The sequence below is a fragment of the Ctenopharyngodon idella genome, chromosome 19 (assembly GCF_019924925.1).
Source record: "Ctenopharyngodon idella isolate HZGC_01 chromosome 19, HZGC01, whole genome shotgun sequence".
In the NCBI taxonomy this organism is placed as follows: Eukaryota; Metazoa; Chordata; class Actinopteri; order Cypriniformes; family Xenocyprididae; genus Ctenopharyngodon; species Ctenopharyngodon idella.
The window spans coordinates 1,857,915-1,873,589 of NC_067238.1; the positions used below are offsets into that span (position 1 = coordinate 1,857,915).

The 15,675-nt window shown below is 34.2% G+C and overlaps 1 protein-coding gene across 1 annotated transcript; it reads right to left on the reverse strand.

Annotated features, from left to right (window-relative positions):
• Nucleotides 1-1,233: 1,233 nt before the first annotated feature.
• Nucleotides 1,234-14,852, reverse strand: slc25a32a (solute carrier family 25 member 32a). Its single transcript, XM_051873811.1, has 7 exons — nt 14,439-14,852; nt 13,227-13,377; nt 11,890-11,975; nt 9,142-9,296; nt 6,695-6,808; nt 5,966-6,111; nt 1,234-2,203 (listed from the first exon to the last, which is right to left on the reverse strand). The coding sequence occupies exons 1-7, from the start codon at nt 14,632-14,634 to the stop codon at nt 2,077-2,079; spliced, it is 975 nt and encodes a 324-aa protein (XP_051729771.1). The 5' UTR covers nt 14,635-14,852; the 3' UTR covers nt 1,234-2,076.
• Nucleotides 14,853-15,675: the final 823 nt, after the last annotated feature.

A 15,675-nucleotide genomic window follows, 5' to 3' on the forward strand; every position in this document is an offset into this window, starting at 1 on the left:
CCCCATTGAGATCTGATGTGTTTTCAGTGTTCCTTTAATTTTTTTGAGCAGTGTATTAACAGAGGTTATTAAATGCTGTAAAAATATATTACTTATTACAAATACTTTGCATTACACTATATTCAAAAAACGTGTGTGTAAGTAGATATATCATGTTGGTATATCATGGTATATATTTTAACTGCAAAGCCATTGTGTCTGTTTTTGCCTTATATTAATAAGAAATATACTTCATTTGCATGAACAATGTTACAATTCAAAATACTTTTTCTTATGATTTGAGGGCTGAAATATGACAGACATTTCTCTACACTGTAAAAAATCAAAAGTTGAGAAAACTTAAGTTTAAGGCAACAAACTTCAGCAGATTTTTGAGTTTTCTCAACTTCTTGTATTCAGTTTATACAACAAAAAGTTGAGAAAACTCAATCTCCTAAAAAAACAAGTTGAGAAAACTCAAAAATCTGCTGAAGTTAGTTGCCTTAAACTTTTAAGTTTTCTCTACTTTTGATTTTTTACAGTGTAGGAGATTACATATACACATTTTCCACATGATTATATACATGTGTCTGAAATGTCTTGGGTGTCCCTGGCCATTTTTAGTATTCACCCCTTTTTTGTTTAATTTCTAAATGTTTTGGGAAAAAAATATAATACTTTTATACATATTAAAATGGCTCATTTTAATAAAACTTGTTTAAACCAAATGCTTGTTAATTGGCTTAAAAGGCTGATGAAAAAGCAAAAAGCACCACATAAAATGGGGTGTAGATGGAAAATGCAGTGAACTGCACTGTGTGTAGCATGACTAAGGCTTGGAATGTCTGGTGTGGTATTGAAGTAGTTTTGCAGCTGGTGTGCTGCTGAGTATTCTATATTAAGAGAATCAGATCATTGTTAGTTAAGATACACTGACCCACAACATTATACACTTCAAGTCACTTAGAAATGACTGTGATTGCATTAGACACTGACTGTGATTACATTAGTCACTGCATTAAAAAAACATCAAAAAAGACAAGTATTGTCTATGACACTTATGTTAATAGTTAATGCGATGAGTACATCTGCTGTGACACCAGTGTGCACTTGAGAACTGACTTCATACACCCACTAAAAAAAACACCAAAATGATTGACAGTCAAACCCAAACAGTTTAGAAGAGTCTAAATAGTTTTTAGGGTCACTGTCGGTTCTTATTAAAAATATAGTTTGTACAATAGCTCAGAGTCCTTTGTCCGTTACGTATATTCCTTTATTATATGTGTAAAAATGGCTTGTACATACATCTGCTTTTCTTTGTGCGTCACTGACAATAGCATATTTATATATACATACACAATTTCCTCTCACTTGCTACTTAACACAGTTCTTTCTTTGATATTTCTTCTTTCATTCCAGTCAAAGCGTTCCTCTCTTCCAGTAGATGTCATCTACATACACACATCTGGTTAAAATCTGCTCCTGTCCTTCAGTAAAATATCAATTTCTCCCAGGCCTGTGTACCATTATCCTGTAGCGTTACATCATTTCCTGAGCATGCCCAGTGAGTTTCTCCCCAGGCACTACAGCCAGCGGAGATCTGCTTAGTGGGTAAAGGTAAACGGGTTCATTCTCTCGCATAGCTCAGCAAATATAGCAGCTGTTTAGTGAAAATATCGTAAAAAAAGACAAACATCTTCTTAAGTTTTGTGTTTGGTGAATACGGTGTTTGGTTGCATTGTCACAGGATGGCTTGAATCCACTTTTCCAAGACCCGTTCTTGTCATTGACTACTTGAAATCAATTCAAATCTTGAAATTACACATTTTTTCATAGTTGAATATTTATACAATATGAATTCTCTCTCTTAACATTTCTCAATAAACTCAACAATACAACAATTCTTAAATTTCAAATGTATATGCACCTCTATTTTCTTCTTTTCATTCAGTGCACACGCTAAATTCTAGTTTTTGTCTGCATGTTGAATTCAGAGTTAAACAGGAAATGTTTCATATTCCTGCTCGTCTCTAACACACATACATAGTCCTGGCATAATGCGTTGTGTTGGTCCCGCATGTGACTCCTGAAGGTTTAGTGATACTCGCCCAAAAGTATACGTGACACATTTTCAAACACCAAGAAGGTGATGCAGCACGCTGGAATGACTCGCACCAAGTTCGGGACCATGCCTTTGTAAAAGCCCTCGATCCCCTCGTTGCTAGAGAGAGCCAAACACAAACATATTAAGCTGATGTAAAGTCAGATGAGTCACAATATTCCTGGTAGCTCCATAATATGTCCTCTCAAATTCATACAAAAAACTGCTAACAAAAAGTAGCTAACTACAATGAAGCTACAGTATTTAAGAGGGCAATATCTTAAAAATTAGGTACAATTATGGTTAAAAGGGTGTTATGCATAAAGTCAAAAATTGTCAGGGTGATACAACTGTCCTGATATAATAATTAAGAAAAAAAACAGAAAAAAAAAAAAAAATCACTTGTATTTATTTAAAATGATCAATTAATATTATTATTAGATATAATATACAAAAAAACTATGCCAAATCAAAGTAATATGGTGAAACCAACAAGCAGATTTGCAATTTTCTTAAAAAATGAAATTACACTATAGAGAGGACCCTTGCAGACCCTCATGACTGTGTCATGGTCAAAAAGCCTCTTAAAATATCTAATTATTTGAAATTTTTTTGACAATACAAGGTTAGTTCAGGTTGTAAAATGTCATTGTGGTTTGGCTCCCCAAAAATTTAATGACGTTTTACCTTAACATGTATTTAATATATATTTACACACACAAACATATTATATATATATATATATATATATATATATATATATATATAAATATATACACACACAGTGCACAGCATAAATGAGTACACCCCCTCTGAACAAATACAAAAGATGTATTTTCTTTATGATCACTAATACAATTCATGGAAAGTTGGCAAAACTAAAATGTATTAAACATCCACATAATAAAAACTGAGAAATATATATCAATAATACCCATAAAATAAGTAAATTAGCCATTTTTGTTGAAATTAAGTATTTTAGAAATGAGTACACCCTAGATTTAATTCAACAAATGTATAATATTCTAGCACTTAGTATGCCCTCCATAATTTTGAAAATACTACTCTGACCCTTCTTGGCACAGAGTGTACAAGTTTATGACAAACTGTCACATCTGTCTTGTTTAACTCCTGGATGATGTGCTCCTTAAATGCCCTGATCTTTAATGGGGAATGTTGCTCAACTCGTCTCTACAGAATCCCCCACATGTGCTCAAGAGTGTTAAGATTGAGTGCAATACGTGTCCACAGAAGGTTTTTCACCTTGGGAGAATGCATATCCTCATTGTCATGTTGAAAAAATGCCCAACAACACAGGGAATGAGGAAAGGGTAACATCTTCTGTTTCAAGTTTGTGTATTAAATTACACAGTGGTGTGTGAATTCATGACAGCATTGATAAAGCACAACTCCCTCACACCTTCAGCACTCATACATCCTTATATAAGAGCTTTACTACCACTGAACTTTACTGTGGGAACCAGGCACTTCTCACTGTACTCCTCCTCTAGCAACACCATAACATTTTGGATGCTGTTAGATCCAAAATGATTGATTTGGTCTCATGAGACCAGAGTATTGATTCCCAGAATCTATATTTTGTAAATATGGGCTTTGGAAATTGCTAACTGACTTTATTGTGCTTTGGCTACAGTAGGTAGTTCCAGTGAGAACAACAACCATGCATGTCATTTCTGCAGGCTGTATCTTACTCTGTGAGATAAACAGTCACTCTTTTTATAGCTTTTGCTGGCTCTGAGACACTCGCTTGGTATTTCTCCTGCTCTTTGTCTGGCAAAAAAATCCCTCATCACTAAATGAAAGCTTAAAATGAAGGCCTGATTATTTCAGGGGCCTTGTCACAAGTCCATTGTTTTTGAATTTCTGTGTTGCTTTTGCTATATTTTCACACTTAAAACAATGATTTGGTAATCCTCTTGTACCACTGTCCTCTTTTGTGTAAAGAAATAAGTCTCCTGACAGTTCTCTCCCAAGTGGTTCCATTGTTGTCAGCATTAAGTCTAAGAATGATTCAGTGGGCTATATAACACTTTTAATTGTCAAGAAACTACTTATCTTTAAATGTTTTGGTTCAACATACTTACCTGTCAACATACTTACCCTTAAACTTACACCAGAAATTTTTTATTTAATTTTATTTAGTAACTTTTAGGAGGGTGTACTCATTTTTGCTACACAATATTTTATAACCATGATAAGAAAATCTTATTTTCCTGAATAATTTGGACATGTTTCTTTGGTAATTGATTAAGCAGACTTACTGGAACATTATATCTCTATATGTCTTCTAAGTAATTGAGTAATTGCTGACTTTCAGAAGTGTCAGAGGGGGTGTACTCATTTATGCTGTGCACTGTATATATATTTTAGAAAATAATGATTAAGATGTGTACGCTCACATGTATTCAAGCTTTTTTTTTTTTTTTTAATCAACTTTTGTTCAACTTTAAAATATTTTAATGTAGAAATCTAGAATCTAGAAATTGCTTTAGCAACTTTAAAGGGTTAGTTCACCCACAAATGAAAATTCTGTCATTAATTACTCACCCTCATGTTGTTGCACACCCGTAAGACCTTAAAATTAAGATGTTTTTGATGAAATTCGAGAGGTATATGACTCGTCCATAGACAGCAAATTACCCACCACTTACAAGTTCCAGAGAGGTACTAAAGACATTGTTAAAACAGTCGACGTGACTGCAGTGGTTCAACCTTAATTTTATGAAGCAACGAGAATACTTTTTTGTGCGCAAAAACAAAACAAAAATAACAACTTCAGTATTGGCAGAGGCTGTTCATGTGAGCAGCACGACGCATGCGTGTGATGCTGACGCAGGAGACGGCCAATAATAAGTCAGCATAAAAAAATAAAAATCCCATATGTGGGACTATACCGCTCAAAAGGTTAAGGTTAAACCACTGCAGTCACGTCGACTTTTTTGATGCTGTCTTTAGTACCTTTCTGGCCCTTGAAAGTGGTGGTTAAATCGCTGTCTATGGAGGAGTCATATTCCTCCCAGATTTCATCAAAAATATCTTAATTTGTGTTCCGAAGATAAACAAAGGTCTTACAGGTGTGGAACGACATGAGGGTGAGTAATAAATGACAGAATTTTCATTTTTGTGTGAACTAACCCTTTAAGTTTTTATTTAAAAGTTATCATAAAGGGTCACACTTTAGATTAGGGTCTAATGCTCACTATTAACTAACTATTAACTATGACTTTTGCCTTAATAAACTCCTAATTACTGCTTATTAATAGTTAGAAAGGTAGTTAAAAAGTTTAGGTATTGGGTAGGATTAAGGGATGTAGAATACGGTCATGCAGAATAAGGCATTAATATGTGCTTTCTAAGAACTAATAAACAACCAATACCCTAGAAATATGCAAGCTAATAAGCAACTAGTTAATAGTGAGAATTCAACCCTAAACTAAAGTGTTACCTCATGAAGGACTGAAATGTTTCGATTTATTGGTCAAAAACGGTGAGCATACATAACACTGTACGGCACAGTTTCAGTCATATGAAGCTTTCATGTCAAAATTTGGCAGTGCTTGGCCACAATAAGCTGCAAATTCTACCAGAGGTATTAAAAAGTGTTCATTTTCATTTTGAGATATAAAAGCCATGCTGTGCTGTCCCTCCTCCTATTTTATTTATCTAATGTACCCTGAAAACGTAAGGCTGGTTTTATTTCCTCACTAGCAGGGATTCAAATGAATTGTGAATGAACTGATCCAATTTCTTTTTACTACATGATACATGTTTTTTCTGAGACAAGGTCATATTGGTAAAGGCAATGTCTAAATGCTTTGTGATGGAGTTTGAAGAGAATTTATGTGCCATGTAATTTCATACCTCCACGTTCTCCTGATGACATCCACGATTCCACTGTAGTTGTTGTGCTGGTCCTGCAGGCGAGCGCGCACCACCTGATATGGGTAGGTTACTGCTACAGCAAATATTTTGGAAATGGCTGCCATGGTGATGTATTCCAGTGGAGACTGAAGCAGAGACAGACAGGAAGGAGAGACTGACTCACATCCATGAAACAAAGATCATTACTGGTTCCAGTATACATAAACCTCTCTTTCTAAAGGTTACAATATAGTCAAACGCCACATAATCATTCTTTGTATGTGGTGCCTTTTCACCTCATAAAATGGATGAATTTATAGTTCAAGACACTGGTTGAAATCAAGAGTTTGGGATTTTATTAGCTATTATCATTCTAAAAAAAGATTTCCAGGTCTGAAAATGTTATTGAAAATTGAAATAAATTAAAACCTGAAAATGGAAATGTAGTGCACAGTTAAGTTCAACTCTAAAATATGTAATCAGCTATAAACTGCTTTAGCAATATTTATAAGATTAATTTACAGTTATCATGAAGGACTGAACAATTTCCATTTATTGGTCAAAAACGGTGTGTGTACATAATGTATCGTCCAGTTTACAGTCATATGACTCTTTCCTGTCAAAATTGGACAGTACTTAGCCAGAATAAGCTAGACAATCTTCCACAGGTATATAATAACTTCATATTTGAGCATATCCTAAAAAGAAAGGCTGGTTTTATTTCCTCACCAGCAGGGATTCAGATGGCATCTTCTTATATTTGTTCTGCTCTCTTTTTAGCCTTTCATAGGTCATGAACTGCAATGCAGCATGGGAAGTCCCCACCAGCCCAGGCACAAATCCCTGCAGTGGCAGAACAACAAAATGAGGCTCACAAACATACAAAGCCACAATCACACAGTTACCTCATAGTCTAAGAGGAACTAAACTAGACTAGACTAGTATTAAACTAGAGTGAAGTTTACTACAACATGTAATAATGTTAGGACAATGTGGCGTGTCTCACAAAGAATTTAGCATATACTGTATTTAGGGCTAACTTGAGCCACAGATTAAGAGCTGGATCAATCCTTCAAATATAGTTCAATCACACCCTCTTGTGGCCCTACAGAGAACTACAATGTTAGAGAGTAAAAGCATGGATCTCCCCATTACTTAAAGTCAACATGAAACTCATTTTAGGACTATAATGTGACTTACATCAGAACAAACATGATATTCAATGAGAATAGGCTGACCAAGTTATTAAACTAAAAATAAATAAATAATAAAAAAAACTGGACTTGCAGATAATATAATATTAATGAAAGCCTACTTAAGTGTACTTACAGAGAGTGCACTTTTATGACTTATTAACACACGCAAGTATAAATTTAAAACATATTTGTACTAATGTCAATTAAGTTTTACTTTAAAGTACTGTATAAATCATGATTTAAGATTTATTTATGATCTGTTGAGTAACATACTAAAGCAAATGTAAAATACTTTGTTATCATTTTAACTGCAGTAATTCAATATTTCATTTAAAGTTCTATCACAAAAGTATTATTACAAATGTATTTGAATACATGTGATACAAGTTTCAATTCAACTCATGTTAAAGTATCTTTTAGTTTGCCTTAACGGTGTAAATTTTAGCGGCATCTAGTGGTGAGGTTGCAAATTGCAATATAGAGAAGCTACGGTGGCCAACACAGGACAAAGATGTCATCTGAGACAGTCAAGCAAATACGCTCTGTAGAGCAGTTTGTCCGTTTAGGGCTACTGTAGAAACATGCCGGCACAAAATGGCGACTTAACATGTAAGGGGACCTGCGGTGTATGTAGATAGAAATGGCTCATTCTAAGGTAATAAAAACATAACGGTTCATTAGGTAAGGTCTTTATACAGCACTGAAAACGTAGTTATGTATATTATATTGCATTTCTGTCAATAGATCCTCCTAAAATTTACACATTGCACCTTTAAATGCTTGTCAGTACATTCGGCAGTACACTTTAACCATATTTCAAAGTCAATAGAAGTATTTATGAAATGACATATAAAGATGCACTTAAGTCAAAAAAGCACTCTAAAGTTCAGCTAATTTAATATAAAATTAAACTACAAATGCATTTATGTAATTGTAAATAACATGCAATTAAATGTCTGAAAACCTTAAATTCAGTTTGCAATTAAGTATATATATATGCATATATATATATATGTAATAAGTACTCTTTTTAAAGTTATACTTTTTCACAAGAGGAATTGTGCACAAAATGACAACTGTTTAAGACAGCAGTGTAAAGTATTTGAGTAAATGTAATTAGTACTTAAGTATCTTTTTGGCTACTTTTACTGAGTATCAAAGATATTAGCAACTTTTACTCTCTACTTGACTACATTTTTGAATAAGTAAATGTACCTTTTACTCCAAAACATTTGTGATGAGTAATGCAATTACTCCTTACATTTTGCATGGCCCCTAACTTTTTCTGCAGCAGTTTATTTCTGCTACAAAAGAAGTGATATACAGGGCACTGAAGGTACTATATCTTGTGCATAGTTGTGTTTCATATATGACGTGGCTGCAGGCCGAAACCAGCATGTCCAGTGCAAGTAGGCTTTGACTATTTAATTTTACTGAACATTATTTTATTTATCAGTTGAATTGAAGAGACCTTTTTGAAGGATATTGGTTTACTCATTCCCTTTCTGAGCACTTGAGTTTGACTGAGACAGTGTTTGTAGACGTTTAAGAGGATGTTGAACCGACCTTGATTTAATTTGAGGTGTTGAGTTTTATTTTGATTTTAGAAAAAAAAAACGTGATTGCTCCCCTGACAAATTAACTGTTTCTTGTTTTTCACTGGCACGTCTCTTAGGTGTTGAGGACTAGTGCATCTTTGAGTACTTTGAGTACGAGTAAAATACTAAAGTACTGTTAAAATCCGATACTCTAAGACTTTTACTCAAGTCATATTGGAATTGGTGACTTGTAACTTGTAATGGAGTCATTTTTGCTGTAAGGTATCTGTACTTTTACTCAAGTATGGCTTTCAGGTAAACCTCTGGTTTAAGAAAGTAAAATTTTGATTTCATGTTGACTTTAATCTTGAGATTAGCACACATGAAAGCTCTATTACACCTGTAACAAGATCTCAGGTTAGTTTAAAATCTGTAGATGTACCCTGTATAGTCCCGGGATACCCTCGTGACGGTATATTTTCACGAGGGCGTCCATCATTCCCTTGTACTGCTTCCGTGACGGGTCTGCATTGTACTGCAGCACCAGCCGGGTCTTTGTCACCCAGACCGGGTTGGTGAGGCAAAGCGTCAGAATGCCTGGAAACATGGAACAGGGGACCTTCACACCAACATTTAACGAAGTCACTCGTCGTTAGTGCTCTGTTGGAGATCTTTTTATGTGTAAAAGCGACCAATCAGAATAATAATTCAGACCCGTATTATTATGATTCTTTATGAAGGCTCAAGTTGATATAGTATGTGTTTTGGTAATACTGTAAAGCTAAAGTGTGCTAATTTCCTATTAGTTAGTGATAACATTGTATTGTACTGATATTGTTGGTCAACATACAATTTTCTCCCTAAATATTTATTGGTGTGCAATGGAAAAAAAGCTGCTTGTTTCACTTCCTGAGCCGAGACCACAGTTTTGCTTCTTCTCCATTTTCCCTATGTCAGTTTCAACATATCCACATAGAAAACTGTTTTGAGGCTGGTCATTCCTGTTATGCAATATATTTTCATATCCTCATCATGTGTATCTTAATATACAGGGAAAAAAAAGTTAAAGACCATTTCAACCTTAGAGTAAAAACTAAAACAGGCAATTGTGAGGCAAGTTTAAAATAGAAAAATAGTCACATTGCGATATATAAAGTCACAATTACAGGATATAAAGTTGAAATTATCTGAAATAAAGAGGCCGAAACAGGCTTGCATACAATTAAGTCAACATACAGGTTCATTTTAAATGAAGAACTTGCAATTCGCTAAGACTCGGACACACTTTACAGACTGTTCCATATGAAGGCTTTGAAGATTTCTCTGAAACAGCATTATTTTCAGTAAAATGTGCTAGTTAAGTGGTAAAACTGAATGCATATTATTCTTGCCTGGACTGGAATTAACTGTCACATTGCAAAGCATTTTTACTATATTTCTTCAAAGAAATCCAATGACGCATTAATGTGATTAAAATCTGCAGAGACTGCAAATCAGAATCAAGGCCAACGCTTCACACAGTCAACTGAAAACAGAGAAGTCTCAACTGAAAGCTGATAATGTTAGTGAGAGTAAAGAGAACATTGTTTACTATGCTACTGTCAACTCTTTAGTTACTATTTCCTCTAGTGTTACCTGAATCAATACATAACTGAATTTATGTTAAGTTTAAGTTAGTGACCTGGAAACAACGTTTTACCATATTTTTGGATAGTAAAACTGGGTTTAAAACCATCCAAACACACAAATCCTTGATAGACTTAAACTAACATTTAAAAGTTTTGGGTCAGTAAGATTTTTTAAAAAATGTTTTTGATAGTAGTCTCTTATTTCTCACCAAGGCAGCATTTATTTGATCAAAAATACAGAAATATGATCGCCATTGCTTCAGTGTCACATGATCCTTCAGGAATCATTCTAATATGCTGATTTGCTGCTCAAGAAACATTCAAAAGAACAGCATTTATTTGAAATAGAAATCTTTTGTAACATTATAAATGTCTTTACTGTCACTTTTGATCAATTTAATGTATCCTTGGAGAATAAATGTATTAATTATTTAATTTCTTTCAAAACAACAACAATAACAACAAATCTTACTCACCCCAAATTGTTTAATTCTAGTGTATATTATAAAAGAGCAAAAGCTCAACTAAGAAAATGGCAGATAGCAACAGTTGCTAAGGTAGGATTGGTCAGGAACATTTTCAAGGCAGGGCTTAGCAAAAGGGTCAGTTTATTAAAGGGATAGTTCACCCAAAAATGAAAATTCTGTCATCGCTTACTAGCCCTCAAGTTGTTTCAAACCTGTATGAGTTTCTTTCTTCTGTTGAACACAAAAGAAGATATTTTGAAGAATGTTGGTAATCAAAAACGCCATTGATTTCCATAGTAGGAAAAAATACTATGGCTATTGTCAACTGTCTGGTTACCAACATTCTTGAAAGTACCTTCTTTTGTGTTCAGCAGAAGAAAGAAACTCATACAGGTTTGGAACAATTTGAGGGTGAGTAAATGATAACAGAATATTCATTTTTGGGTGAACCATCCCTTTAAGAAATAGTCCAGGTGCTTCTTAATATTTTTCCTTTCTCTAATGAAAAAGTTTTCAAACAAAAAAAGTTTTTGGGAATAATGTTTTAAGTTGGTTATCAATATATGTGTCCTCGAAAATCACTTTCCATTCTGTTAGTATTTTGTAACATTTCCTTTTAAACTTCCTCAATGACAAAGTATTTTTCAAATAAAAAAACGAAATTGAATCATATTACCAAAAAATTACTGAAATGTGGTTAACACAATATTAAAACTAACTTGAAGTTATCTTTCATTTAAATGAACTCGATCCCCTCAAATGATCAGTGGCTAATTTCAGGTATTTCCATCTTGTTTGTTTTCTTATTATTGTGTAAAAATCAAGTTATAATTAATAAAGTTTAAGTGTCCAGGTTTGATCTGGTATACAGCCTGGTATATATTTTCATACTCATTTCACAGTTGGTATAGTTACAGAGTGGACGGCACAGCCAAAAGGTCGGGCATAACAGGAATGACCCAGCTAGCACAGAAGAACACACAGTCTCCGAGGCCTCTAACATTCCATTTGTTCCAGTCTGGTAATATACTGAGCTACAGATTTAGCTGCGTTTAGTTTTGTCAAGCTCACAGGTGGCTCTTTTCTCATACTGACCCGCCTCTGCTGCAGACACCAGGTGTTCGCCAGCACTCAGCTCTGTTTGTCGTCCCTCCTGTGTGTACGCTTTAATAGCATTATAACTGTGGGAAGATGAAAAAGGACCACATTATGTTCCCGAGAGCCATACAGCACATGGATGTCTATTGTACAGTGCATTACAGTGCTGTAAAATGACCATCCTTTATATAATTGTTATTGAATCACCATAGGGTTTTTTTTAGTGAGGGTATATAGACTTACATTAATGGAAAAAATGGATAAAATTGTCATAATTTACTCACTGTATGACTTGAATAAATCATCACATCAGTCTTATTTTTAGGTTAATGCTGCTGTATTTAAACTCCTGCTTGATATAAGATTGCGGAGCTAAATCTTTTCAGATTTATTGTTATGGTCAGATCGCCTGATTTTACCTCCTGAGAAATTTTCTTGCACACCATGACTGATTATATAAACAAAATGTTAGGAGAAAAGTTCCTCTTAATATTACAGTGTACTTATCAACTGATTTTGAAGGACAAAGAACAAATCAACAAGGCTCTTGCTACTTATATTTCAGTGTTGCTACCCGTATAATGTTTGTGCATAAGCACACTTTGTTTGCCAGTGATCCTGATCTGAAATTAGGTCAAATAACTTTGTGGAGTATCTTCATAACTCGTACAGTATCAACTGACACAGAACTATTGGGTGCTTCTTTTTTTGGCCTGTGAACATGATGCCTTTTAAAAAAGGTTTACTTCTATTATTTTAATAAATTATAACAGTCAATATCAATGCCATTTACACTAATGTTCAAAAGTTTTGGTAGATACGTTTTTAAAAAAAAAGGTTTTTAAAGGCTTTCATGCTCACCATAGTATCATTTGTTTGATTAAAATACAGTAAAATAGTAATATTGTGAAATATTATTACAATATAAAATAATTTTCTATTTAAATATATTTTAAAATGTAATTTACTCCTAAGCAGAATTTTCAGCATCATTACTCCAGTCTTCAGTGTCATATGATCCTTCAGAAATCATTCTAATATGAATATTTTTGTGGAAAATGCAATACATTACTTTGAGAACAGCATTTGAAATAGAAATGTTTTGTACCATTATAAACGTCTTTACTGTCACTTTTCAATTCAATGCATCTTTCCTGAATAAAGGTATTCATTTATTTTATTTTGTTTTTTAATATGGTACTGACTCAAACTTTTGAATGGTATTGAATGCAGAAGTTATGTTTGAAATTGTGTTTAGAGGTAGATTCAAACAGGAAATTCCTTCAAACAGGAAATTCTGCGCTTCCTTTTTTAACACAACTTCGACTACTTACAAGAGGAAGTACAGGCCCCATGATGCACCAGCCCCCCAGATGTTGGGGGTCACACCCTGATAGAGACCTCTAATTCCTTCCAGCTTCCAGATGGTCTTCATGCAGTGCATCATGCCATCATATTGGGGTCGCATTTGCAGGCCATCACTTACTGGAAAGAGTAAGAAACAGTAGGGGGGATGACACACTCCCACTTCTGCTTACATATAATCTAAAAATATACTTAAAAGGCACTGAGGCCAGTGCAAAAGTACAACTACCTGTGTTGTGCCCTCTGTGTTTGTTTTTCTAATGTTTTTGGCTGTGTGTCAAAACCTAGTGAGCATGAAAACAACATGCTTTTGGAGATTGTGAAACTGTATCAGCAGATCATTTATTCCCGATGACAAGAATAATTGGGTTAAAATAACCATGAAATCAAAATGGAATACTATTTTCTTGTTTTGGAATACTGCATTATTTATTGTAAATAAATAATCTGTGCACATCATTATTATTATTATTTTTTTATTCATACGCTTTTGTAATCTTTAATCAAAATAACTTCCCCTCCCTCTTGCAATGACATCTCTTCTCTGATGAAGCGTTTATGGCATGAGGGCGGGACAACCTGTCAATTACATGAGATCACAGTAATAGCAAACCACAATGACCCAATCAATTTCTCATGAACAAAATCTAGTCCCGCCCTGCATTTTTTTTTCTTGTTCAAGAAGCTTTTTCACTCAGATGTACGACACAATAGGGAAGAAAAGACTATCGCAACTTCTGATTCATGCCAAATTTAACATTTTAAAAATATCATTCATTTATCAGAAATGATTGGAATAATGATGAAACATTAATAATCCCGTTTTAAAATAATTAATTTTATTATTCAGTAAAAACAAGGCAAGTGCCTTGTTCTCTGTTCCTAAAAGTTTTAGAAGTAATAATGACCAGAAAATGTACACATTTACATTACATTTCATATAATTATATCATTTATTTATATTATTTTCATTCTCTTGGAGTGCGTTTTTTTCCGTTTTAATATATGAGTTATTGTGTTATTTTCTAATTTAATTAAAAAGCTTTTCAAGACATTTTTTTGTTTTGTTTTTTGCCATTAATGCATTCACCTAATAATGTCCTAACATGCTATCTAGGTAGGCAGCTCTATAGGTTTTGAGACACACTCTCTGCAATATTATATAAGATGAAAGTACTTACCTGCAAACCTGATTTTGATCAGATCCAGGGGGTGTAACACCATTGTAGAAATAACACCCCCACTGAGTCCAGCTGCAAGATTTTCATATTTGATGTGTTTAGAGAGTCGCATGAGGCTTGCTGTAATGGAAAAAGAAGAACCAGAGGAGTCTGCAGCGACTGCAGCATGTCTCTGCCTGGAAATGGTAGCAGTCATGTTTGTTTACGTACTAAAGACGAACACCCTGAGCGCGCAAGAGGCAGCAAAAACACCGTGAGTGCAGACAGCGACACACTAACCCTGTTATTAAAGAAAAAACATCAAGTAGCCAATGCCCCTATTAGATTCAATAGCCACCGCAGGGCCATTATTGAGCGCTATCATTTCTTTCAACGACTGACCTCCACTCCTCTCCACTGTGGGAGAAGGTAAATAACAGAGCGTGATGACGCATGTCAGTGGGCGGAGCAACATGCTTCGCAACAACGGATCTCCATCACGTGTTATATGACGCCATTCAGAGATCAGACCTCTCCACAGGCTCTACAAATCTGTGCATGTGAGTTTTGTTTTGAGATGATGCGTGAGCGACTATATTTATCTTATTACATTATATGTACAACCTACTATTTATATATTTATAGTACATGTAGGCTACTATACATTTATAGTAAATGTACTACACATAGGCTACTATTGTATTATATTCTAATACGACATCTATAGCCTAGTATGGGCAATTTAAGTTACTCATAAACGAATGAATAATAAATGAATAACAAATAAATAATCTCTTAGATCCAATATACATCAGGTTTGGACATATTTAAAAAATGTATATTTCCTGTGACCATAGATGCATTTTGGCCTAAAGGCCAAATTATGATTCAATGTTTAAAATTAGTTTTATATAGAGTACAATTAGGCTATAAATTGTACATGAATTTAAGTTGAAAACTAAAGTGGTATTTACTTTACCTAATTGATGATAGGCTAATGGAGAGAAGAAAAAGTTGGCCTAGCTAATAATATATGATACAGTATCTCACAGAAGCGAGTACACCCCTCACATTTTTGTAAATATTATATCTTTTCATGTGACAACACTGAAGAAATGACACTTTGCTACAATGTAAAGTAGTGAGTGTACAGTATAAATTTATAACAGTGTAAATTTGCTGTCCCCTCAAAATAACTCAACACACAGCCATTATGTCTAAACCGCTGGCCACAAAAGTGAGTGCACCCCTAAGTGAA